This window comes from Eptesicus fuscus, chromosome 9 (genome assembly GCF_027574615.1).
Source record: "Eptesicus fuscus isolate TK198812 chromosome 9, DD_ASM_mEF_20220401, whole genome shotgun sequence".
Classification (NCBI taxonomy): Eukaryota; Metazoa; Chordata; class Mammalia; order Chiroptera; family Vespertilionidae; genus Eptesicus; species Eptesicus fuscus.
The window spans coordinates 75,882,530-75,910,277 of NC_072481.1; the positions used below are offsets into that span (position 1 = coordinate 75,882,530).

General features: G+C 41.9%; 1 protein-coding gene across 1 annotated transcript in view; it reads right to left on the reverse strand.

Annotated features, from left to right (window-relative positions):
• The window catches only part of E2F3 (E2F transcription factor 3), a 93,792-nt gene that overhangs the window by 6,813 nt on the left and 59,231 nt on the right, over positions 1 to 27,748 (reverse strand). The window contains exons 2-5 of the mRNA XM_008146070.3: positions 6,611 to 6,722; positions 5,226 to 5,445; positions 3,730 to 3,888; positions 205 to 319 (exon numbers count right to left, since the gene is read on the reverse strand). Coding sequence (XP_008144292.1) covers positions 205 to 319; positions 3,730 to 3,888; positions 5,226 to 5,445; positions 6,611 to 6,722 — 606 coding nt within the window. The remainder of the gene's footprint in view (positions 1 to 204; positions 320 to 3,729; positions 3,889 to 5,225; positions 5,446 to 6,610; positions 6,723 to 27,748) is intronic.

Sequence of the window (27,748 nt, forward strand, 5' to 3'; positions counted from 1 at the left end):
CTCTGCTTTGTTAAAATTAGATCTTTTGGACACTCAATATATATTGAACCGTTGAAATGTTTTTAAAGTTAGCGTTAAGTAAAATAGATGGGGAAAGAACTTTCTAGTTTTCAGGAGGATATGAACTTTAACCATGAATCAATGATTCTTTAACTTCAGGCATTCCAGAAAGATCTCTGCCGATGAACAAAGACGTCTCCTTACCTCTATTGGGTCAGGCACTTCAAGTCTTGTTTCTGGAGGGGCTTTCACAACTATAACAGTTTGGTCTTTAAGGCCACTAATTTTTCGAATATCTTGATATGTAGCATAAGCTAACGTAATAAGTGTTAAGGAAATCTTCCAACTAATTGCCTCAGATGTAACCATTATGAGATTAACAAAATAGATGCGTGGAAAAATTTTGAAGGATTTTATGATTTATAAGAATATATCTGTCTTGCTTTCTAGATCTTTAAATATACGGATCTTCCACGAATTTTGTTTTCTGGGTGATATCGTAAACAACAAAAGAAATGCATACCTTTTTCCTGCCCGTTTTTAAAAAGTCCATGGCTATTTGAAATATTAAAATAAACAGAAATAGCATAGTTAATTTATCAAAAGAAAACCAAGGCCCGGCTGCGGTGGTTCAGTGGTTGAGCATCAACCTATGAAACCAGGAGGTCATGGTTCGATTCCCACTCAGAGTATATGCCCAAGGTTGCAGACTAGATCTCCAGTAGGAGGTGTGCAGGAGGCAGATAATCAATGATTCTCTCTCATCACTGATGTTTCTCTCTCTCTCTCCCTCTTCCTTCCTCACCGAAATCAATAAAAATATTAAAAAAAATAATAAAAATATTTTTAAAAAAAAGAAAAGAAAGAAAACCAAGACCCATTTGGTCCAGGATTTTCAAACCAGGTTCCTCTGGAATGCAAATATTCCCTGAGTTTCCATGAAGTATGCTATCACTCAAATCGAATGATGGCAGATCCCAATTTACAGGGAAAAAAAACTTAAGCTCTATTAAACATAATTTTTTGTAACTTCCATTAACTTCTATCTTCTACTTGATTATTAGCAAGTGTCAGCAGTCACCCAAATGCATGAATGAATGAATTAGTAGCAAATAGATATATTAGTGGAAGAACTCAGAATACTGCAGAGGCAGGCAACATATTTTCTTAAGTGTACCCAGGCTGGTTGTGATTATATATTAAGAGTGTCAGTCCTTCTCAGTTAGAAAAATTACCCTTTGTATGATATTATTAACTCTACCAATATTTCAGTGTTCACAAGGAAGAAAGTGGCTTCCAGATGGTCTGCAACGTGAATGAATATGAGAAACACTGATTTAGGAAAAGAGATTAAAATAATATTTCAGTACTCTTGGTTGTTACTTCTGAGCACTGAATAGTTCCTTTAAGGGTCTGGGCAGCCAAACCTACAAGGATGTTATGAAAGAATATGGTACTTATTATACGATAAAAGTATCCACGCAAGCTTGCCTAGATAGACAAGCTTTTTACCTGGCACTAAGAGAGAACATGGCTTTCTTATAAAGGGACATGGAGTAACATAATGTACAATGTCTTTAGCCAGCATTTAAAAAATAGTAACCCACCAAAAAATGCACATAATAAAACAGCAAATCATAATTCAATGAAGGCATTTCTATGGGTAATATAATATAGCTAATAGAGTCTGTGATCTAACATGTTTAACACAGAAATAGGACTTAGTGAACCTAGAGAAAATAATATCCCTTAGAATAGTAGCTTTTTATTAGAAATCGAAGGAAGCTATGAACCCACTCATGGGGAAAAAAGCACATCCACCCCAATCTGCACGTATATTTAGGGGCATTTGTCAAGACGACCTTCTTTAAATCTCAATAATTGAGACAACAGCCAATTCCGAGTTGAGCTTAATTGGACAGCTCAAGCAGGATTCCAGGTTTTAGGTCACCATTTATCTCATCAAGAAAGACCGCTGGTACCGTTACAAAAGTCCTGACATGCCCTGGCGGGATGGCTCAGTTTATTGGAGCATCGTCCAGTATACCAAAAGGTTGCGGATTTGATTCCTGGTCAGGGTATGTGAGGGAGGCAACTGGTCCATGTTTCTCACATTAATGTGTGTGTCTCTTTCTCTCTCTAACAAAAGAAACGTATCCTCAGGTGAGGATTAAAAAAAAAAGAAAAAGTCTTAGAACAGCTCTGAATTTTTACTGAGAACACTGGGAAAACTGATAACCAGGTACTTACACCATAGCCCACTGTCAAAAAACTACGTGACAAGAACTCAGTAAAATAAAAACTCATCTACAATTACTCAACATGCTGCAGGAAAGAAAATTTCAACACATTTGTGAACAAGATGTACCAAATTTGGAACTGAATGGCAAATGGAAATAAATGGTGCAAACATATTCTCTAATCTTATAAACTTAAAAGTGCTTCCACTGTGGCTCCCTCCTGAATTTGCTTCTTAGGTTAGCAGCCCCCTGCAAGGAAGCTTTCATTCCCTGCAACAAAGGCTGCAGAGAAAGCTAATGTAGGTGACAATGCCATAAAGTACAAGCTGCCAATCATGTGTAACTGCCATATCTCCTCGCTGGGGCTCCCAACTAAACAATGAGTGAAACAGCCCAACAACAGCCATTCTTGTTTCTTCCCCTGTAAGCCCACTCTGGCCACCATTAGGGGTTCTTATCAGCACAACTTTCTCCATCTCACTAATCATCAGCTGACAAGGTTAATCTTTTGGTCAAAAAGAAATGAACATTTGCTGTTTCAAAAAAACGACCTGAATTGGAAAGTAAATGTCCCCGCACCCTCCAAGGGAAAGCCTATTGGAGAGGAGACACTAGAAGAAAGTGGGCAGGAAACACTTCAGTCCCTGTCTCACAAAGGTAAATGTGGGATAATCGAAGTCTGAAACTAAAATTAGAGATGGGGTAATTTAAAATATTGCATTTGTCTTCTACTAATAACTGGGCACATTGCAAAATCTTCTTGCCAAAACAACAAAGCAACCTCCCTAATCTTTTGTCTGAAGTGAGATGATGAACAGTAAGCTGTACTGAGATGGTCACCAGACTGTTAGCCTACAGAGAACAGGAACTGGCTTTCTATATTTTTATTTCCAAGAACTTACTGTTTACAGATGAACAAATACACTGAGATTTGTTGGGCCTTATGGTTCTTTTGAAATCAGTTTTTGGTGTTGTGAATCAGCCTAATGCTCTTTAAAACTTATAGAATAGTTTTTTATACTCAATTTCTTCAGTTATATATCTCAATCAGACAGATTCAACAAATTCAATTGCTCCAATAGCTAATGAAAAGAAATGTAGAATGTGAGAACCCCAACAGTGACAGCTAACACCCACCCAAAATCTGGGAAGCCAAAGATGAATCTGTGGAATGTTGTCATTAATAATAATACTGACACCATTTGTATCCTATAATAGTGTTGCCTTACGCAATGAATGTACCATATGTGTCAACCACACATGAATTTAAATAGTTCCTTCCTTGCTGTAAAATAGACATAATAGATGATTATCTTTCCATAACTACTGACTTCTAACACAAAGTGGGTTCACACACACACACACACACACACACACATGTACATGAAACCAAAGTAAAAGTCTACCTTGTGCATAAAAGTCAGATTGTCAACTCTGGAAATAGTCTAGAAAGCACTAACCCCCCATGACCAGGTGGCACAAAGGATATCTTTGATTCTCTGAATCCTCGGTTAACAGTTTGAGGTCCAGGGTGCAGCTTTGGATCAGTTCATCTAATTTCTTCTCTTCCTGACTGAGCTCGGTCACTTCCTTTGACAGGCCTTGACACTGGGCCAGCATGCCCCCATCCTCAGACAGACTGCAGCCCCTAGAAACCCAAACACAGACTCTTCATGGCTACTCGAGAGGCCAACGGGAGGAGGGAAATGAACAAGGAAGGGCGGGCAGGGAGAAACGATCCCTTGGGGAAATGTCCCTTTCTTGACATAGGAGGTCCCAGGGATTGTTTGCCAAGTGTTAAAATTAGAACATTTATACATATATATTTTTTATACATATAGTCCTTCACTTTTCATACCATAGAAATTAAGTGAAAAACCACTACTATTTCAGATTTCTTTCCTACAGAGGAGGCCTGTGTCTGCAGAAGGCTCAAATTCATAGGGCAAAGAGGCAGCTCCTTCCTGCTACATGCCTCCCAGGGATGGGGGTGGGGTGGGAGGTGGAAAGCAGGTAGGAAAACAGAAAGATAGAAAAATTTGAAAGAAAAGATAGAACAATTCAAAATTCAACAAAACATCATCCAAGAAGCACAAAAGGCCTAGGTAGTTTCGGGGGGTCTTATGCCAACAACTAAAAAGGAAAAGCAGGTTAAGGAAACAGATGTAGGTGCTGTTTGGAAGAACACAGACCAACACCCAACAAGTTTCTCTAAACCATAGACCAAAATGGATTAATCGAATTGTCGAAATTCCAAGAGTACAAAAAGTTACCTGTTCATCTTATCATGTTTGAAGTAGTATGTTTTCAAGCCCCATAATAGATTTATTCCTTCCAATATGCTTTAATAGCTCCTTCTAAAATACTGGCTGTTCAGGTGCTCTGTTCATAATTCACAAATTTAATCACACATGTGGGTGTATAGGTGATATGCGTTATCATCTCCGCTTTCTAGAAGGAACTGAGACATTTGACACTTGCCTTAATTTATTCAGAAAGTGAGTTAATCTGCTATGAGAACCATGGTTAAAGATATTTGGCGACTGTGTGTATACAGAGATGTGATAATACACATCCATAGTTAATTTCCAAATTCTTGTTGGAGTTAAGACATGTGCAAGCATTTATGAGATTACACACATGGACTTCACCATATCAAATGAACAGCATTCTACTTCACACCTGTAGGACCCTAATTCATCCCAGGATGCCCTTGCTTGTAGCTAATGGAATAGAAACTCTTTTTTTGTTTTTGTTTTGTTTTGTTATCTCCGACAGTATCTAAATAGGTCTCTTCCTAAAGAGACTTTGAACTTGTGGCTAAGGTGTTGAGGAAGGAGAGAGAGGTGAGAGAAGGAGAGAGTAGGAGAGCAAAAAAATGAAGTGTGGGCATGAGTGTGAAAGTTAGGATGGAGAGGAAGCTCAGTGTTTGAATGGACCCCCGTCAGAGCCAGGGAATGGGGTGGGGGTGCGACTCATACTCACATCCATTGCACGTTGTTTTTAGACTTCTTCTTAATGAGGTGGATGCCTTCTAGTACATTGGTGATATCGTAAATCCTTCTCTTCTGCACTTTCAGCACCTCTGCTGCCTTGTTCAAATCCAAGACCCCATCAGGCGACTGGCTCAGTAGCTGAATGAACTTCTTGGTGAGCAGACCAAGTGATGTATCATACCGTGTTTTTTCTGAGGGAGATTTTGGAGCTTAAAGAAAAACAAAAACCGAGCGGGTGGGGGGTAGGGGGAAAGGTAAAGAAATGAGGGGTTTCTTTGCAGTTGAGCAAGCCCCCTCTCCCAATGCAGCCCACGTATTAGTATCAGAAGCAAAGCTGTTTCTGTGAAGTTACAGAGAAAGCTATGAAACTGCTTTATTAGAAAAGAAAGGGACAGTTAAAATTCCTGTTTGTGAATGTCTCAGTGGTTTCTACTTTGGTTCATCCTATTCCCTGAAGCTAGTGAAGTATCTCACACACAATAGGTGCTCAAAAATGTCTGATGAACGAATGAAAAAGTACGGTAGCCCCATGGGATCAGCACACGTGGAGTCTAACCCCACAGGGACAAGTAGACAGACCCACTTCAACTGGCCTTTCAGGCTCCGGTGTTGTGTGTGTATGTAACTTGTTCACCAATGTATCAAATGATGCTTCATTTGAAGACTTTCTGGAACCTGGAAGAGTCTTTCAATCAAGTCTCCCTATCCCACTTGAATAAAATTTCTTACTTAATATTGTACCTCTTCTCTTACAGGTCACAGGTCAAGGATTTAATGTAGCAGTACACACAACCTGTGGATTTCCTAATTCGTAAACTGCAGGAAAGGTGAGGACAAAGTCTAACGAGGCCAGAGACATGAAGGACTAGCTAGCCATCTCCGACCTACTTTCCTCTCTCCCAGAAGAAAATGACCATATCCATGGAAAGGGAAACTAGCAGCAATTCATTGGACTCAACCAATTCTTATGCTGCCTTATGTTGAGCCAGAGATTTAGACCGACACACATTTACGACTCCAGCACAGTTCGTCTACACCCACTTGGCCTCGGTCTCTGAAATAATGTCCGTTAAAGAAAGTTAAAATTAAATTTGATTATAGAATGGAACAAGGAGCTTATATGCTGAGTTGAAAAATGAAACTGCACACATTTCAAGAGGCCTCCCCTTAAGTCAGTACGTAGGCACTGGAGTGACTCCGTAAACCTTTTGCTGGGTGTCTGCAGACACTGTATTTACTTTTTGGATAGGCACAGAAAGAAATGACAAAGAACAAAACAGGGCAAAGTTTTTCACACCTTGGCATCCTTCCAGCCGCAAGCTTTGAAAGTTGGGAGCCCACACCACAGAGAATCAGAGATGAAAGAATCCTTACTTTTGGGACTGTCTGGACTTCGCAGTGCAGCTCTCCCTTTGCCCTTTGGGGTTTTTAAACCATCTGAGAGGTACTGATGACCGCTTTCTCCTAGCTCCAGCCTTCGCTTGGCCTGGAATAAGAAAGTACAATCATTCGTCCCGGTCACATGGACAATCACAAGTGAGGCTGTGTGGGATCTGGCCCCTGCCCAGTGCTGCAGCCTCGTGCCTGCTCTCACACCTTGGCTCCGCTCGCCCAGGGTCTCGCCATTCCCCAAGCTCTCTCTTCATCTGCAACGATCATCTGTATACACTCACATGGACAAATCCAGCAATCCTTTAGGATTAGATCCAGAAGCCACGTTGTTCATTGTTTCAACACATGTGCCAGGCATGAGGCTAGATACTGAGAATCCAGCAGGCACCATGGAACTGAAATTAACTTCCCCCCAGTGAGCCTTTACTGCCTCTCTCCATCTCTGACCTGGGCTGGACCCCCTTCGTTCGCTGTGCTTCCCCAAACAGCCTGTGTTTATTTGTATCATAACACTTATTAGATATAAGAGTTATTTTACTAATCTGTTTCTCATTTCCTTCCAGGCAGGGACTGTTTCCCATTTATCTTTGTATATACCTAGTGCTCAGCACAGAGCCTGGGTTTCTATAGGCCTTCAATCACTAAGTGACTGTGGTAACACAACTAGTCACAGACTACAGATGGTCATTCGTCACAATAACAAATATTGCAAATACTCCATCTTGGGCTTCAACTGGTATTACTCCCGCCATTTAGTCACCAAACCTGGCATTTAAATGAGAAGTCCTCACGAAAGTTTTAAATTTATTTTCATGTCACTTTAAAATTATCCACTTAGTGTCTTCTATGTACTGGGCACTGGGCTTAGGGAATAGAGGTAAGGAAGATACATGAGGCCTTGCCTACCTAAGGCATAGAGTCCACAAGAGAAGACAGAGAATTAAAGAAATCATTGTTGAGTACTAACTGTATGGGTGTGATGGGTGTTTCAGACAGAAGTAGCCCCAACAAGACACTACACACAGCAATGTGTATTTAGGTTTATTTTAGGGCAGGTTATTCTAATGAGGGGATTCACAATAATTTCCCATGACACAGAAACGGAAGTAATAATTTATCAGCTGATGATAAATATTCAGCTTCTCTATTGAAGTTGTCAGCAGTTTGTATTGTTCACTACAGTAAGCAACTAGCCACACGTGGCTCAGCTGGTTGAGTGTTGTCCCATGCACCAAAAGGTCACTGGTTCAATTCCCAGTCAGGGTGCATGCCTGGGTTGCAGGTTTCATCCCCAGTAGGGGGCGTGCAGGAGGTAGCTGATCAGTGTTTCCCCTTCTCCCTCTAAAAAAAAAAAAAATCAATAAAAACGTATCTTTAAAAAAAACTGGGGAAAAAATAAAATGCACACTGGATTTTGAAGACAGTACAAAAAAAGGGTAAAATATCTTAATAATTTTAAAATTGATGAATTAAAAAAATGTAGTATTTTGACTTTACAAAATAAGATAGAATTAAAGTTATTATTTCACCTCTTTCCTTTTACTATGTGGCTTAGCTTACCTTTCTATTGGCTAAACATTACTCTAAAGGCCTACTAGTAAGAATGACAATTCACAAATTTTTTTCAAATTTATTTGCCCCTCCCAAATACTGTCCAATCCTTGTGTGGGCCTGTTGTTATGTTTGGCCCAGGAAAATCCCCTCTTCACCAGGCAAATGCCCCCTGATTGTTCTTTGGGGAGTACCCCCTACCCAGCCTCAGTGCACACAGGTCTGTCTGGTCAGTCACTGCGGTCCGTCCTCCCTTCCCTCTTCCCTTTACCCACAGTGGCTGGTTAGGGCGGCACATGACCAAAGCTGGGTGAACTCTAGGCCTTTTTCTGGAACTACTGGCAAGAAGGGGGGTATCTTCCTGGTCAAGTTGATAAGCTGGAAGCCAGAAGCTACCTGAGAAGGGAAGCCCCACGGGGGAAAGCAGAGTGGAGAGATGGAGGGAAAGGGGCCCCAGACTTTTCAGTTACATTAGTCAATAAAACCTCCTTTTTGCTTAAAGCACTTTGAGTTGAGAACCTGAAAGTGTGGTGTTGTAAGCAATAGCCTGTGGGATTAGCTGAGTATGTGGGGCTGGCAAGGCTGTTAGAGTGGCAGTTGTGTCCGTCACTTCATTCGAGGCTGGCTTACCTAAAAGTAGAGAAGAGCATTGCCATGGAGGCCATTTTTCTCTGTAGAAAGTAATCCAAGATAGAGAGCTATGTTCTCTGCCCATGCTAAAGTCCACAGAAGGGAGGCAAGTGGGAGAAGCATTTGGGGCCTGGAACTCTTGTGCCCCTAAGGCTGTATTCTGAATCCTCACAATGGGGAACCACCACTGGCCAGCATTGGGGAATATTACTTTTGCCAAAGGCCTATGGAAGCAGTAAACTGTAGGCTAGAAACTGAGATGGAACTTTAGGAACCAGGACTACTCATGATGTGTCCTGGTCACCAAGCACCGAATGTCAGAGTTCACCAAATCTAAATACTAGACAGAAAAATCACCGTTATAAAAGCACTTGTATCACCAGAGAATCTCTACATCTAGAGATTCTCAGCCTCCAAGACCATCAACCACTGAAGCCTATAAATCTACACCAAAAAGATCCGAGCTTTGTTTGAGAGGGCAGAAATCGAGGTGGCCATGTTGATCCCACAAGCAAGCCACGTCTCCACCAAGTCTCCAAGTGCCAGCATTCCCGCTGAGGACATGATGTGCTACGGGAGGCGCCCACTGCGTGTTCCTTTCCTTTTCCAAACGGATGTTTCTGTTGGGCTTCCCTGCTACCTCTCCCCTACTGTTCAGTGAGCAGGAGCTGAACTGGACTTGCGAGGACACACAGTACTTGCAGGTCCTAGATCAGAGTATGAGCGTAGTAACTGGACTCTTTGGGGAAAGGCTAAGAATTTTTACACATGCTGGAGTGGCATTACTTTAACTTAGCAAACTCAAGCACACACACTTGGTAAGACAAAAACAAACCAAAAACTAGGCAGGAGGATTTAAATAGTGCAGGTAGTCTCTGCCTACACCCCCCTGCCCTGGGCTGAGCACCAGGGCAGATTAAAATCTATTCTCTTGGTCATCTTATTAAAAAAGAAAAAAAAAAAAAGCTTATTGATTTTAGAGAGAGGAGGAGGGAGAGAGAAACATCGATGTGAGAGAGAATCATAGATTGGTTGCCTCCCCCAGACCAGGGGTGGAACCAGCAACCTAGGTATGTGCCCTGACCGGGAATTGAACCAGCAACCTTTTGGTGCATGGGATGACATTCCAACCCACTGAGCTATACCAGCCAGGGCTCATCTAAAGTTTTGGTTGCTCTTAGTGTGAACATCTTGCTGAACTGAGAGTTACTCTGTTTATAAACAGATTTTCATATTACATGCTCCCAACTAGTCAAGCAACTAATCTTTCTGGTGCTCAACAGAAGGCCCAGCCATTTGGTCTTAAGCAGGAGTCAAGGCTGGACATGAGAGATCATCCACATGGCACCTTCCTGGGACCTCAGCTCCAACCAAGATCACATTCCTCAGTAACGAACAGTTGCACTGTTAAGCCTTTCTGAAAACACATATATGAAAATAACAGGATTAATGGTCAGGCAGCCAAGCAGTGGGCTGTGGGCAACATCCCGTTTCTATCTGCCCGGCATTTATTGCCCCTATTTTTGTTGTTGGGGAAGGTTTCTATGTCTCCAAGACTGAAAACAAAGGTCTACTCTTGCTCAACATCTTAAACTGACCCTTGCCATCAAGGTTACAAAGGTGAGGACTGTAATCTGGGCCTACCAATCAGTGCATTCCTGTTCCTTAACTAGGTGACTAGTTTGGAGATGGGCCCATGAACAAAGTGGATGAATCAGTCAATCCTGGGATTTTTGTTGAAAAGTACCAGGTTCTTTTCACTGGGAGTTATTAGGCAGTAGGGTGTAAGTCTGGAGCTACCTGGCAACTGAGCCAACAGAGAAGAAAGTAGAGTGAAGAGCTGGAGAGAGGCTGAGTCCCAATACCTTTAAGGGAGGTGCTAGATACAGCCATGCCTAAAAGCATGTAGGCTTTCATTTCTGTGAGCCAACAAACTCCTTTTTGTTAGAAGACAACTGAGTTAGATTACTACCACTGGCAACCAAGAGTCCGCATAGATATGGCTCTTTAGTATTAACTATAACATAATGAACATTTGAGTGCTTACAGTATTTCATACACCATGTTAATTGCTTTCCAAATGATTGTGTTATCTCATTTTCACACAACCTCACAAGGTAGTTTCTATTATCTCCTATTTTACAGGAGAAAACGAAGGTTTAGAGTGTTTAATAACTTTTCTAAGACCCCACAGCCAGTAAGTATTATACACCAAAGTCCATGCTTATAACCACTTTATAAAAATTACTGTAAAAAATTTCCATATAAAAATATTTGAGCCCAGCCTGTGTGACTCAGTGGTTGAGGGTCAACCCATGAACCAGGTCTCAGTTCAGTTCCCAGTCAGGGCACATGCCCGGGGTTGTGGGCTTGATCCCCAATAGGAGACGTGCATGAGGCAGCTAATTAATGATTCCCTCTCATCATTGAAGTTTCTCTCTCTCTCTCCCCCCCCCTTTAAAATCAATAAAAACATATTAAAAATATTTGAAGAATTTATTATATTGATACCATCTTACTTTATGATATTTTAAAAAACTTCTCATTATTTTTAAAAAAACCCTCTCTTTTATAAATAAATGCACATCGTAACTCAAACAACACAACTGGGTATACACAGAAAGCATATTTTTCTCCTAATCTTGATCCCTAATTCCCTTCCTTAAAGGCAAGCATTATTAAGTTACTTTGGTATTTGTTTAGATAGTCTATGTAAATACACATACCACACCTTAAAACAATTTTTTAAAATATACACAACCACACCTTTAGAAAATTTTTACACAAATGGTAGTAAACCACATACTATTCTTACAACACATCTTAGGGTTTGATTCCTATCAGTAATACTTAGAATGATCTTATTTTTCATAGCTGCATAATATTGTATTACTATACAATGACTTGTTTACTTAATGAGAATCCTACTAATGGATGTTCAACACTCTTCTATAATCCTTTTCCCAATTAATACTCATGATGGCATAGCGGGTTAGGTACTAAACCCATCTTGCACTGAGCAGGTTAAGTGAAAGATTACCTATAGCCTCGGTTAATAAATCACACATACCAAGATTTGAACCCAGGTCTGTTCAAATAATTTGTTAGTGAGCACTTCCCTAGTCTGATTGAGATGCCCCTCCTCTGCTGTCATAGCAACTTCTGGGCTGCCAATCATAACACATGCTCCAGTTTTTCTCCCTGGACCAAAAGCTCGGGTCATTTAGCAGTTAAATTTCTCCAGAGCCTTGCATATGGCATGAACTCATGCAAATTAACTTGTTTATTTTGAATGAAACCAAGAAATAAATTCCCAAAGTCTCTTGGCAGGTAAATCACAAAACTCCAACGTTACCAACGTGTAAGGGGAATACTAAAAAAATAATTTAAAAACATGTATATACACTAGAGGCCCGGTGGGGTCCCTTGGCCTGGCCTGTGCCCTCTCGCAATCTGGCACCCCTCGGGGGATGTCGGAGGCCCAGTGCATGGATTTGGCCCGATCCCCACAGGCCAAGCTGAGGGACCCCACCAGTGCATGGATTCATGCATATAAGATCTTTGGTTAATCTCTTTCTCCCTTCCCCCTGAGATTCATCAGTCTGTTCCATATTTCCATGCCTGTGTGTTGAGTGTCTGCCCCCTGGTGGTCAGTGCACGTCATAGCTACCGGTCGAACGGTTGGACACTTAGCATATTAGCCTTTCATATATATAGATGTGTGTGTGTGTGTGTGTATGTATGTATATATATAGGTAGGTATATGTATTTATATATCCTGGAGATTAATTTCTATAGAGGGTGGGGTACAAGTAGGTTTACAGTTGTGAGTATGTGAAACACAGTTTATTCTTGTATTATTATTTAATTATTGTATTATTTTCCATATGAACAACTGTAAACCTACTTAGCCCTACCTTGTATTTGGAAATACTCTCAAGAAATATAAAGGGGAAAAGTTAAATTGTAGAAAGATATGTATAATATGATCTCACAGGGGTAAAAAATTATAAGACTAAAGATCTCCTACCCTGGCTGGTTTGGCTCAGTGGACAGAGCATCGGCCTATGGACTGAAAGATCCCGGTTTCGATTCTGGTCGGAGGCACATGCCCGGGTTGTGGGCTCGATCCCCGGGGGTGGGGCATGCAGGAGGCAGCCAATCAATGATTCTCTCTCATCATTGATGTCTGTATCTCTCTCTCTCTCCCTCTCTGAAATCAATAAAAAAAAATATTTTTTAAAAAATTAAAAAAAAACAAAAACAACTATAGACCTCACTAAAATTTTCTGTATCTAGAAGAAAGGTCTGAGAAAATCCACATCAATTGTTAGAGGAGATAATCTCTAAGAACTAAAATACGGGGTGTTGATTTCATGTTTATAGTTCTGTAGTATTTGATTGTATTTTTAAAAGTGATGTGACTATACACGTTACATTTTATCCCTTTCATCCTGGCAATTCCACTTCTTGAAGTACATTCTGGGAACATTTATGTTGTTTCTAGGGTTTGTCTGTTAAAAAACAGCACAGCCAGTGTTTTGAATATTTACATTTTTCCTCATGTGTCAAAAAATATCAGAAGAATAATTCAGTAATTGTACGTTTATATAATTGAATGTTATGCAATGAATGTCAGATATAAAGCTATAAGTAAGTTTTTAAAAAACAGGTGTGAGTAGTAAAATTGTATTTTTGTAGGGAAATTATATACATAGAAATCAGGTATTAAGAATACATACCAAATAGTTTGAGTATTAATCTTTGGGTAGGATTATGGTTTTACTTTCTCCTTAGCGTTTTACATTTCTAAATTATTTTAAGGTACATGTGGGTTACTTGCCTTACAAAACAAAAACAAAGAACAAAAATCATTCCCATTTGAGGTTAAACAAAACAAGTCTGGTGACTTACTTTTAGACTTGAAAATCTTATGTACCATTCAATGTGTTCAACAGAAATGGGCTGTGCTTCAGAAAGAGCATCCCAGCCTCACAGGGGGAAAGCAAGTGTTGTTCTTATCTACCATTCAACGGAGCCACCAGAAAGTCAAGGAAAAGGCCCGGCCTGCTGTAGGTTAACAAACTGTGAACACTAAAATAAACTCCCTTTACCTCAGTTAATAGGAGAACTGGGCAAGGGAAAGAACTAGATATATGATACATTTCTGTCTCAAAGCCAAACATGAGACAGGCATTTTGAACAGAGGAAAAAGGGAAATAGAAGAAAATGGAAATTAAATAAAAGGAATGAAGAGCAGGTTAAGCACATTAGTGAAATAACCCAAAGAAATTTCCAGCGGGAGTCCAGGCCACAGCTGGATCTCTCTTGGATTCTGGCCATTGGCTCAGCAGGTTAGGGCACAAGCAGTTTAAGAAAAGAATACCTGACTTCCAGTTGTGACTATATACTACTAGAGGTCCAGTGCACGGGTTTGTGCACCGGTGGGGTCCCTCAGCCTAGCCTGCACCCTCTAGCAATCTGGGACCTCTCAGGGGATGTCGGACTGCGGGTTTCCACCTGATTCCCGCAGGACAGGCCAAGGGACTCCACTGGTGCATGAATCCGTGCATTGGGCCTCTAGTCTATCTATATATATAAAAGCCTAAGCAACCCTTACAACTGGCTGACTGGTCACTATGATGTGCACTGACCACCAGTGGGCAGATGCTCAACCCAGGAGCTGCCCCCTGGTGGTCAGTGCGCTCCCACAGCGGGAGTGCCGCTCAGCCAGAAGCCAGACTCACGGTTGGTAAGCGCAGCTGCGGCAGCAGGAGCCTCTCCCGCCTCCATGGCAGTGCTACCAAGCGGTGAGTGGCGGCAGCAGAGGCAGGCACAGCGGGGGCCGGGATGAGCAGGAGTGGTATGGCACCTGGCCCCGGCTCCTCCCCTGCCGCATCCCTCAGGGAATGTTGGATGCACTACTGCATCCCCAGAGGGGTCCCGGATTGCAAGAGGGTGCAGGCCAGGCTGAGGGACCCCACCAATGCACGAATACGTGCACCGGGCCTCTAATATATATATATAAAAGCCTAAGTGACTGTCTGCCCCCTGGTGGTCAGTGCTCATCATAGCTACCAGTCAAAGAGTCGCTTAGGCTTTTATATATATACTAGAGGCCCGGTGCATGACATTTGTGCACTTGGGAGGGGGGTGTCCCTCAGCCCAGCCTGTACCCTCTCCAATCTTGGACCCCTCAGGGGATGTCCGACTGCCCGTTTAGGCCCGATCCCAGGGATCGGGCCTAAACGGGCAGTCGGACATCCCTCTCACAATCCAGGACTGCTGGCTCCCAACTGCTTGCCTGCCTGCCTTCCTGATTGCCCCTAACCGCTTCTGCCTGCCAGCCTGATCACCCCCTAACCACTCTGCTGCCAGCCTGTTTGCCCCCAACTTCCCTCCTCTGCCGGCCTGGTTACCCCTAACTGCCCTCTCCTGCAGGGTTGATCACCTCCAACTGCCCTCCCTTGCAGGCTTGGTCCCTCTCAACTGCCCTCCCTTGCAGGCCAGTGCCTCCCAACTGCCCTCTCCTGCTGGCCATCTTGTGGTGGCCATCTTGTGTCCACATGGGGGCAGGATCTTTGACCACATGGGGGCAGCTATATTGTGTGTTGTAGTGATGATCAATCTGCATAGTACTCTTTTATTAGATAGGATAGAGGCCTGGTACAGGGGTGGGGGCCAGCTGGTTTGCCCTGAAGGGTGTCCCTGATCAGGGTGGGGTTCCCTTGGGGCGTGGGGCGGCCTGAGCGAGGGGCCTGTGGTGGTTTGCAGGCGGGCCACGCCCCCTGGCAACCCAAGCAGAGGCCCCGGTATCTGGAATTTATTTTCCTTCTACAATTGAAACTTTGTAGCCTGGAGCGGAGCCAAGCCTGGGGCTCTGGCAGCCATTTGTGTTGGGGTTATAATTGAAACTTTGTTGCCTTAAGCAGGTGGGCCCGGCCAGGGTGTGCGGAAAGCTTTGCTTCCCCTGTTGCCGCCGTCAACCCTGGCCTGCTCTCTCAAGCCCCATTCTGCCGCCATTTGTTTGAATTTGTTTACCTTCTATAATTGAAACTTTGTAGCTTGAGTGGAGGCTTAGGCCTGCAATGGCTGGCAGAAAGCTTGGCTTCCTCTGTTACCTAGGAAACCTTGCTCTCTGTGGCTGTAGCCATCTTGGTTTGGGTTAATTTGCATGCTCGCTCTGATTGGATGGTGGGCGTGGCTTGTGGGTGTGTCGGAGGTGTGGTCAATTTGCATATTTGTCTATTATTAGATAAGACTAGAGGCCTGGTGCATGACATTTGTGCACTGGGGAGGGGGGTGTCCCTCAGCCCAGCCTGCACCCTCTCCAATCTTGGACCCCTCAGGGGATCCCTCTCACAATCCGGGACTGCTGGCTCCCAACTGCTCACCAGCCTGTGTGCCTGCCTGATTGCCCATAACCACTTCTGCCTGCCAGCCCAATCACTCCCTAACCACTCCCCTGCCAGCCCAATTGCCCCCAACTGCCCTCCGCTGCCGGCCTGGTCGCCCCTAACTGCCCTCCCCTGCCAGCCATCTTGTGACCACATGGGGGTGGCCATCTTGTGCGAGGGCATGACGGTCAATTTGCATATCACCTCTTTATTATATAGGATATATATAGATATATTAACTCAATGTGGCTAACCATTTTTAAAAAATATATTTTTATTGATTTCAGAGAGGGAAAGAGAGATAGAAATATCAGTGATGTGAGAGAATCATTGATGGGCTGCCTCCTGCACACTCCAAGCCCACAACTTGAGCATGTGCCCTTGACTGGAATTGAACCTGGGACCTTTTCATCTGCAGGCCGATGCTCTATCCATTGAGCAAAACTGGCTAGGGCACTGACCATTTTTTAATCCATTCAATTATGTATTAAGTGTCTGCTGTGTACCAGGCCCTGCAAAGGTGATGACTACAAAGGCGCTGTAAGAGGGTTCAGGCAAACAAATAACAGGAAATGCATGACCAATACTGAACGAGCCCACAGTTGGGTACAGGAGGGCAGGAAGACGGGCTGGGTGGAGAAGTGGTGGGGATCTGGAGAGAGCAGTTAGAAGTGGCGGTGCTTGCGCCAAGTCCTGGAAGGTCAATGGGCTCTGTCCTGTGGAGAAGTGAGTGGAGTTGGGGGACTTGAACGGCTGGCCAAGCACAAGCAGAGGCACTGAGACTTGGAGGGCCCTGGTTCAGAGGTCCTGGCGGTAGGAGAGGCCTGCTGCACAGGATAAAGAAGGGCCAGACCATGGTCCCTTACTCACCATACTGTTAGCCACACCCCCAACGTCCATCTTTCTCCAAGATGGGTTACCTAAGATGAAGAGCTCAAAGGTCATCTCTGGCTCTTTAGGCGAGAGGTCAATTCATAATCTAACCTGAACGGCTTCTCTATGAGCTAGTAGGTGAGAAGCCTAATCAGAAACCCAATTATCTCAGAGAACTGGTGAAGTGAACAGACGACAGAGGCATGTGGCGACTGGAATAGCAAACATGCATTTATCTTGGTAGAGACTTCCCCTTAAATCCCACACCACATCAGTTGGTGAGCAGTCTCTCTCTTCTCTCTCCGATGTGTCCCTGCCCAGCCCGTCTCACTGCCCCAGCTAAATTGCCCCATCATTTCTCACTGGAATACTAGAATGGCCCCCAAACTTGGCCATCTTTCTTCTTTTGATTTTTAAACTACAGATCTAGGGTATTTTAACTTCAGTATAACTTGTATTTATTTTTGGAAATCTAACCACATACATATGAATGTTTCTAAAGGAAAAGGAATCTCAAACTGCTTCACAACTTTGGAATAGGAGCCAATTACTGATGAAATGGTGACTGCCTTCCTTTCTATGTACATTTATTGTTTTCTAAAATAATTTCAGACAATTTAAAAATAAATATATGCACATGATTTTTTTAAACCCACTAGCTTGGGGAGCTTATGATTACCTCCCCAGGGTCACACCTCAGTATCTCTAAGTCAGTGGTCGGCAAACTCATTAGTCAACAGAGCCAAATATCAACAGTACAACGATTGAAATTTCTTTTGAGAGCCAAATTTTTTAAACTTAAACTTCTTCTAACGCCACTTCTTCAAAATAGACTCGCCCAGGCCATGGTATTTTGTGGAAGAGTCACACTCAAGGGGCCAAAGAGCCGCATGTGGCTCGCGAGCCGCAGTTTGCCGACCATGGCTCTAAGTAATAAGCATACACAGCTATTTCTTGGTTTAGCCATTTTCGTTATTTATATGTAGACTTCCTTCTTGATACCACTTTTACCCAATAGTTGCATACCAGTGCTGTGCATTTTGACTATATAAATATCATTCACTGCAGAGTCAAATAGTATACTGAGATTATATTTTCTTTCTTGTAAAGCTCATTTGTTAGGAGTTTCTGATTGTCTTTCCTGCTTTTTGGCACCATTTGACTTCACCATATCAACTTTCCAAATCTCCTTCCTATTGGATATTCGATTTTTCTTCTGCCTGAAGCTCCTGGACCTCCTACAGTCTAGACACTAGACTGACTGTTCTAAAAGCCTGCTGCACGGTGGTCTTTCTGCAGTTTTCTCTGACAGCATGCAGTACTGAAGTCTGAGGTGGATACCTGACATTTTATTTGACTGCCCAGCCTCTAAACCTACCCCGCTATCACTAGAAGTTTACCAGTTTGTCTGTATTGGAGGGAGGCACAGCCACCTTCCTACCACAGAAGCTGAAGACTCAGTGCCCTTTCTCAGCTTCCCTGAACCTTAGGCCAGAGCTGTTACTTAGGCTGGCATAGGCAGGCACGCTACCCTGGACTTGAGAGTCTAGAGTCACTCCTGCAAGGAAGCAGTCCAGTGGTGACGGCTGGGGAGCCTGGGAGGAGAGACTAGTGATGCTGGACTGGTTTCTGTGGTTTGATGTTTTGGCTGTGGTTCTGGTTATTGATCCTTCCTTGTTCCTGCCTATTCTCCAAGCTTGATTCTCTCGTCTTGACAATTTAGTTAGTTATTCAATATCCTCTCAATAAATTCCTTTTCTGCTCAAGTCAGCCAGAGTTGATTGCATTATTATCAATTGTTTTCCTGGAACACATCTGAACAGTAGTATGGAAGAGAAAACTTGCATCCTTATACATCTGAAATGTGTATTGCACCCTCACACTGGATAGTTTGGCTAGGTAAAGAACTGAAGGCTGAACACCACTTGTCTCAGAACTGAAGGCACTGCTCCAGTGATGAGAAACCTGCAGCTAGTGCTTCTCACTCCTTAGAAACTATTCAATTTTTAACCTCTCTGAAACCTCTCAGGCCTGTCTTATCTTACAGTAAAATCTCTTATGTATTCAGATGTGCATCTTTTCTCACTCAGTGTGAGAAAATCACGGGCTTCTAAACACTACATTTAAACTTCAGCTACAAGAGACACTTATGTTGTAAATCATTCCTTCACTGTCTCTGTCTAATCTTTCTAAAATTCCTATTCTTTTTGGATTGATCTTCTAAAAGTTCTTAGCTTCTATTTCTTTGTTTGTTTTTTGGTTCTATTTACTTGTGTCCTTACATCAAATTTAGCTTCCACTTTTTCACTTTTTTAAAAAAAAAATTGCGCCGAAACCGGTTTGGCTCAGTGGATAGAGCGTTGATCTGCGGACTGAAAGGTCCCAGGTTCGATTCCGGTCAAGGGCATGTACATTGGTTGCGGGCACATCCCCGGTAGGGGGTGTGCAGGAGGCAGCTGGTCAATGTTTCTCTCTCATCAATGTTTCTAGCTCTCTATCCCTCTCCCTTCTTCTCTGTAAAAAAAAAAAAATCAATAAAATATATTTTAAAAATATAAATAATTGGGCAACTCTTATTTTTAATTTCCAAGAACATTTGTTTTACTTTCTGCTGAATCTATTTTATTGCATCTTGCTCTTATTTTTATGAATAGGACAGCTTCTCTGATACCCGATTATTTCCTTTAAAGTTTTCCTTTGTTTCCTGTTTAATCTGTTTTCTTTATAGTCATCTTTTCCTAATCATTAAACAAAACAAAAAAAAAATCTTGATCCCACTGTAGAATGTTGTAGTCTTTTCTCAAACATCGTCAAGCTTTGTGTCTGTTCATATTTAAGAATAAAGCAACACACTGCCATGTGGGAGCTGCATGATTCTAGTTGAGGTGATACTATGCCAGAATGGAGCTAATTCAGCTATTCTGAGGTTTCTCAAAAATTACTTGTCTCCTGGATTTTGGACATTTATCCTGTATAAAGACCTTCATATTAATCCTTCTTGTACTCTTGGTTTTGCCATGCGAGCTTCTATGGTTTTCCAGAGCAGACCAACACTCTCTTTGGCCACAGCTTCTGTTCTGCTAGACTGCTTGTCACGCCCCCATTCATTCTCTATATTTCAGAAATCTATTGAATTATTTTGTTCACTAAAGTCACCACTCTCATTTTTAATGATGGAAACAAAACAAAACTGTTTACTATTATTTTCATAGGGTTTCAAGGGGAAGGAGATAAATATGCATGACAATCTGCCTTTCTGAGCCAGAATTGGCCCCCTATGTATTTAATTCTCATTTACCAGCAAGTGGTACTGACGACTAACTATGTGTAAGGCACTGTGCTAGGCACTTTATATTAGTAAATAAAGTGGGCAATGATTTCTTTTGCAAATAGAAGCTGAAGCCCTAATATTTTTCCTTCCTAAGTCTCTACCTCAATAATTGAATGTTGATCTTAAAAAACAAAAACCCCTGAAAACCTTTTAATATATATATATTTTGACTTTAGAGAGGAAGGGAGAGAGAAAAAGAAACATCAATGATGAGAAAGAATCACTGATGGGCTGCCTCCTGCACGCCCCACACTGGGGATCAAACCCGGGACCCTTCAATACACAGGTTGACGCTCCATCCACTGAGCCAAACCAGCTAGGGCCCTCTGAAAACCTTTTATAGGTTACTTCTCTATCTTCTATCTATCTATCTATCTATCTATCTATCTATCTATCTATCTATCTATCATCTCTATTTTTACATATAATCTATACCAAATTAAGAGTGAAGAAGCATGTGAAAAAGGCCTGATTAATAAAGTAAATACACTTATTGTTACTCAGGTCAAGTAAGAGAAAATGAGTGATATTTTTAATAAAAGAAATGCTATGGTAACTCTTTATATCTGTGAGTCAGAGTGGTCTCTAAATCTAAGTGAGCTAAAGTTTTTATCATCCATACAACGTTTAAGCTTTATTATTCCCTTTGAACTTTAAATTTTATATTCTTTTACAGAAAAATAAAGAGCAGGGAAAACTGCAATTAAACCACTAATTTAAAAGAGGGTTTTTAATTTATTTATATTACCAAATTCATAATGTTTCTTTCATTTCAATTATTGCTAACCTTAAATATGTAGTTATTGACCATAAAATGGAATTTAAGAATTATTCCCTTGAGACATCTGAATTTCCAATTTGGAGGTTGGCAAAAGTATTTCAAGTATATTTAGTGATGGGCGGTTATGAAGCTTAGGCTCTAATTCTGCTGCTCAGATGCCTCCCACAATAGTAAACTTGAATCTCCCACCAGAGTACTATTTAGTTTATCTCTACTTTCCTTTCCAATCTCTAGTTTTTAGTCTTAATATTTTCTTTATGTCTGCACGTAAGGACATGCTTAGAGAGAAGAAGACCGCGGGGAGAGGAGAGAGAGCGAGAGAGCAAGAGCGAGAGAGAGAGAGAGAGCGAGAGAGCGAGAGAGAGAGAGAGAGAGAGAGAGAGAGATATGAGTTGCCTTTTGTATGCACCCAACCAAGGAAACCCGCATCTGCGACTCAGGCAACCTTTTGGTGCACAGGATGATGCTCAACCAACTAACCAACTAAGCCACTGTGGCCGGGTTTGGTCTTAGGCTTTTACCTCCCTTCAACACCAATGGAATACACAAGAAGTTAACATTTTCTGTAAAAGGCCACATAGTAAATATTTTAGACCTTGTGGGACATAGTTCTGTTGTAGTTACTCAACTCTGCTATTGTAGCAAGAATACATCAGTGAATGGGCTTTGCTGTATTCCAATAAAACTTTATTTACAAAATAGGCAGTGGACCAGATTTGACCAGCAGGGTATTTGTGGACTCATGGGATAAACCATTACCCTCCTGCAACTACTACTGTTTTAATTTAGGATATCTGTATTGCTCATACCAAACACTAAAAATTGTATGAAGAAAGCCAATCATCTTTTTGGAAAATGAGATTACATCTCTGACATATTTTGTATTATATGTAAGGACTAGAAACAAGTACTAAAAATAAAGTCAATTTAAACTATCCATTTGAATAGGTGGACATCATCCCAGCCATAGAAAACAATGATAATTAAACACATGGAGATACTCCTATGTCAATGATTCAGAGCTAAAAAATAGTTTATAGATGCAATGAAGAGCTATAAAGAAAGTCTTATTATGGGTTCATCAATTTAGAGAGTAGTAATTCAATTGCTTCGTTACTAGTAGCTCCCCCCCACCCCCACCCCTCAAAAAAAATCTGTCAGTAAACGTTCTCCCATTGAGGTATTAGTGAGTTTACTTAGAACACAGTTGCTAAAATGGCTTGCAGCACAGTGCTAGCACCTTAGGTCTCAGAAAAAGTATTTAATTATCACTCTGGCTCCAAGGGACAGGGCACCTGGTCCTAGTGGACATAGTTTCACTTTCTCCTGGTGCAGGAACATGATAAATGAAGCAAGAATACTCTTGAAAGACTTATGAACATAAGAACTAATATGTGAGGTCCCCCCTTCCCTTACATTTAAATCTCTTTAAAAGATAATTGACTATCTAAACCAAAACAGTAAATTGTATTGTGGAGTTTATAACAAGAGTATAAAATACAAGACAGTAATAACATAATGTCCAGCAGGTGAGAAATAAAAGCATATTATTGTAAGATAAGTGGTATAATTTAAGCATGAATAGGTTAAGTGCAAAGAGCCAAGAATAACCAAGACAATTTTGAAAAAAAATTAAAAAAAAAAAAATGACATGGTAGAGAGACTTGCCCTACCAGATATCCAGACGTTTACTATAAAACTGTATTAATTAGTGAAATGTGTACTGGCCAGGATTAGGCTAATAGACCAAGAGACTAGAATAGAAAACCCAGAAACAAATCCACACATACAAGTTTAATGTCAGCTATTACAAATGGGACACTGCAGATCACTAGAAAGGATGGATTAGTTAATAAATGGTGCTAGGACAATTATTTATCTGAGAATAAAATATATAATTGTACCCCTACCTCAACCCACACAAAATTCAACTCCAGACCTACATGAAGTTTTGCTCCAAACTTTAAAGCTAAAGTTATGAAATAAAGAAGAAAATATTCCACTTCATGGGAGAGGTTTTCTTAAAACAGAAATGCACAAATCATACACGCAGAAAACTGTTAAAATTAATTATGATCATCAAAAGACCATAATAAAATAATGAAGTCAAGCCACAGATTTGGAGAAAATATACACTGAGTGGCCAGATTATGATCTCTGAACACATATATCCTATCTAATAAAAGAGTAATATGCAAATTAACCATCACCCACTATACTCACAAGCCATGCCCACCAGCCAATCAGGAGCAAGTATGCAAATTAACCCAACCAAGATGGCTGCAAACAGGAGGCTTGGGTTGCACCCAGTGATGAAGGAAGCCAAGCTTTCCGCACACCCTGGCCAGCCCAGGCCTCCACTCAAGGCTACAAAGTTTCAGTTATAGAAGATAAATAAATCCCAACAAAAATGGCAGCAGCCACGGAGATGGAGAGAGCAGGAGGCCTGAGTTGCCCCCGGCGATGGAGGAAGCCAAGCTTCAGCAGCCCTGGCCTGCCTTGGCCTCCGCTCAAGGCTACAAAGTTTCAATTATAGAAGATAAATAAATCCCAACAAAAATGGCTGTGGCCACAGAGCAAGCAGGAGGCTTGGCTCTGCTCAAGGCTACAAAGTTTCAATTATAGAAGATAAATAAATCCCAGATACCAGGGCCTCCGTTTGGATCGCCGGGGGGCGTGGCTGGCCTGAAAACCACCACAGGCCCCTCGCCCAGGCCGCCCCACATCCCAAGGGAACCCCCACCCTGATCTGGGACACCCTTCAGGGCAAACCAGCCAGCCCCCACCCGTGCACCAGGCCTCTATCCTATCTAATAAAAGAGTAATATGCAAATTGACCATCACACACACACACAAGATGGCTGCCCCCACGTGGACACAAGATGGCCGCCACAAGATGGCCAGCAGTGCAGGGCAGTTGGGAGGGACCAGGCCTGCAAGGGAGGGCAGTTAGGGATAACCAGGCCAGCAGAGGAGGGAAGTTGGGGGCAACCGGGCCTGCAGGGGAGGGCAGTTAGGGGCAAACAGGCTGGCAGGGGAGCAGTTAGGCATCAATCAGGCTGGCAGGGGAGTGGTTAGGGGGTGATCAGCCTGGCAGGCAGAAGCGGTTAGGGGCAATCAGGAAGGCAGGCAGGCGAGCAGTTGGGAGCCAGCAGTCCTGGATTTTGAGAGGGATCCCAGATTGGAGAGGGTGCAGGCTGGGCTGAGGGACACACACCCTCGTGCATGAATTTCGTGCATGAATTCGTGTATGGGTGGGGTCTGGCCAGCCTGTCCAGGGGGAGGGAACATGGGCGGTTGGCCTGCCTGCTGGTCGAACTCCTGGTCAAGAGGACAATTTGCATATTAGCCTTTTATTATATAGGATATACACTGAGTGGCCAGGTTATTATGCGTTCAGAGATCATAATAATCTGGCCACACAGTGTATAGAATGCACATAACCTCCTTGGACTTATTATCCAGAATAAATAAGGAATTATTAGAAATCAACAAGAAAAGGGAATAGAACCCAAGAGAAAACTAGGTATAAGATGGGAATTAGGCAGAAGATGGTACTGAGAGGCAAAATATTAAAATATGTATTCTGGGAAATTTGAATTAAAATGAAATAACTTTTTCATACTCATCAGATTGGCAAAAATTGCAAAGTCTAAAAAGAATAAGTGTTGAAAACATGCAAAACTGCTACACCCTGCTAATGGGGTGGTGGTGGAACCCCTTTGGAGAAACCTTTCCTCAATATTTAGTGAAACCATGTAGCAAAAGAACACATGCACAATACATATACAGAAAAGTATAAAAATACAGGGAAATATAGAGAAAAAAGGGACCATACAATTGGGCAAGGAAACAGTCTTCAACTGTACCGTTAATGTCATTGCATGGTGCTATTCTATGGAAATACATGATGATGGAACAGCTTCCTTTTTTCTAATTACCAAAGGAGCATTCTGTTTCTGGGAAACATTTAAAATGCACTACACACCAACACACACACAATACAAGATTAACCCCGTTGTAATGAACATTTTACCAACAGGCCCACCTAATTTTGAGAAATCTTCTAGGGTTTAAAGGATAGAATGGAATCCTTGGAAAATGAGTCAAGTAATACTGATAAGACATGCACTGGTTCTCAGATGAGAAGTGAACACACAAACACCACACAGACACACATACATCTTAAATTGGATTTAGAGAGAGAGAGAGAGAGAGAGAGAGAGAGAGCAAAGGAGAAGTAGAAACATCCATGTGAGAGAGAAACATCCATCAGTTGCTTTCTGTACAGGCCCTGACCTGGCACCGAACCTGCAACCCAGGTATGTGCTCTGGCCAGGAAATGAACTGGCAACCTTTCGTCATGCACAGTATAACAGTCAACCAACTGAGCCACTCTGGTGGGCAGAACACTAGTGAGCTTCCTAAGTCTGAGGAAATGGATAAGTGGTCTAGGAGGTGGTCTAGAGAGGAGCCACACCGGGTGAGCAGGCAACACTGACAGCCGGTTGTGCAGCTGCAGTGATTCCACTAGTAGGTTCTGCTTGACCCAGGATTTAAAGACCCCTCAATCTGGACCGAATGAAGTATGCATCCTCTCAATTTAGATCTTCAGGGCAAAACAATACAGCCACCGACATAGAAAAGGCACAACTCCTTGAAAGGAATCCAATTCCTCCACTCTCATTCTGCAGTTTTATGACTCCCCAGGTTCTGGCACACAAATTGGACTTGAACTCCCTGTTATACTCACTTGGGCCAACATTTTGATAGAGATCATGATTCAGAAGCCTCTCACCCACTAAAGATTCACAACAAGGTCTTAGCTTTTTTTCTACTTCGTAATGAGCTACTGCCTCTGAGGCACACACCTGTGCACGCATGTACACACACACACACACACACACACACACACACACACTAAAACAGAAAGGCCTATGGCAGTGATTGCTAATGAATATGAAGTTGTTTCATTTTCAAGTGCACATAAAAAAAGCTTGGAAACATACTAGGAATAAATGCTATGAAGATGTGGGATGGAATAGTGGTGCTACAATCACTCTGAAAATATACAAACTTGATGATACGGAACTCAATGAACAAAGAAAAACGTTCTTTACCTAAACGAGTTTTGAAAAAAAAAGCTAATATGTTGTATAGGAAAGGGATGATGATAATGCTAACCTTTATTAAGGATAAAAATCAATAACAAACAATAAAGTTTATCAAGGACCTGGCTTGATTCAGCAGCTCAATGATTAGAGGAAGAGCAACAGTTGATTTGAACAGGACTTTTCACTCATGTGGAGCGAATGAGGCTCTCTGAAGGGGCAATGGTGAGTGGCAGGTACAGCTAAGTCGCTACACTGATAGCTTGTTTCCTTTTCTTACCAGTGGGTTTTTTTCCTACCATTTATCTCTTCACTACCTCTAGCCTATATACCTTAAAACATTTCTAGGCACCAGCTGTTACCTCAATAGATATTTGTTAATTGGGAGACTAAGGATCTCAAAAATACTCTAGTTGAACCTGTCAATTTGGAGGACAATTTCTCCCTCGTCTATCATTATTCCCAGATGCAGGCGAGTGAGTGAAGGGGAAACATTCTCCTCACTCTGAAGCCCCACATACATCAGATCCTCCCTCTGCCTCTCCTGCCATTGATTCTCAACCTGGAAATCTCACCCGTGGGCAAAGTGAGTTCACAAACTGGAAATGCATTGCTTTTCTTGATGAATAACCCCAAGTGAACTTCAAAGAACTCAGCACGAAGTCTTACCTAAGAATTCACCTAGAGGATCCCATTACCAGAGTTAACGTTTTTGCAATTAATCATTACAAATGCAAAATAAGTACCTGGTAATTAAAAATAAAAAACAAATGTTTATCTGTGTGATAAACAAAATGTCACAATCTTCACAAATTAGTTAAAATTTACAGATCTGAGAATGTTAGCGCTTTATAAAATAATTAACCAATCCAAAAACCCTTACTAAACATATATTAATGAATTTGGGAATTATTTTGGTACTTTTTTCAATTAATAGACTGACATTACCTTTTTATAAAATCTATTTCTATTTGTATTCAGACATTGCATTGCTCACTAAAATGTGTGTGTTTGCAGTTAATTACTTCATAAAAAGCAAGGAGGAAAACAGACAAGGACCATTTGAACCACAATTTAGGAGAATTCTCTTTAGGATGTTCTCAGAGTGATAATTCTTTTTCTCACTTTGCAAAATATAACTAAAAAAGTATATATATTTTAAACTGTGAGATTGTGGAGAATGGCAAGAAAAGTTGGCCAAGTTACAGAGCCTTCCTGGGTCTCGGTTTCCTCACTTGTACAAAGTGAGTGGAACTAGAAAAATCCCCAGAATACTTTCTAGGACCCAAACGCCTATGCGGGGTCCCTGAAGCCTCACTCACCTGCTAATCAAAGTTTCCCACTTTTGTCCACTCACACAACCGTCTCTGCGCAACATTCCCTGGCTGACCAACCCCTGACAAACACTGAATTCACCAGAAAATTTTATTAGATTACAGTTAGAAA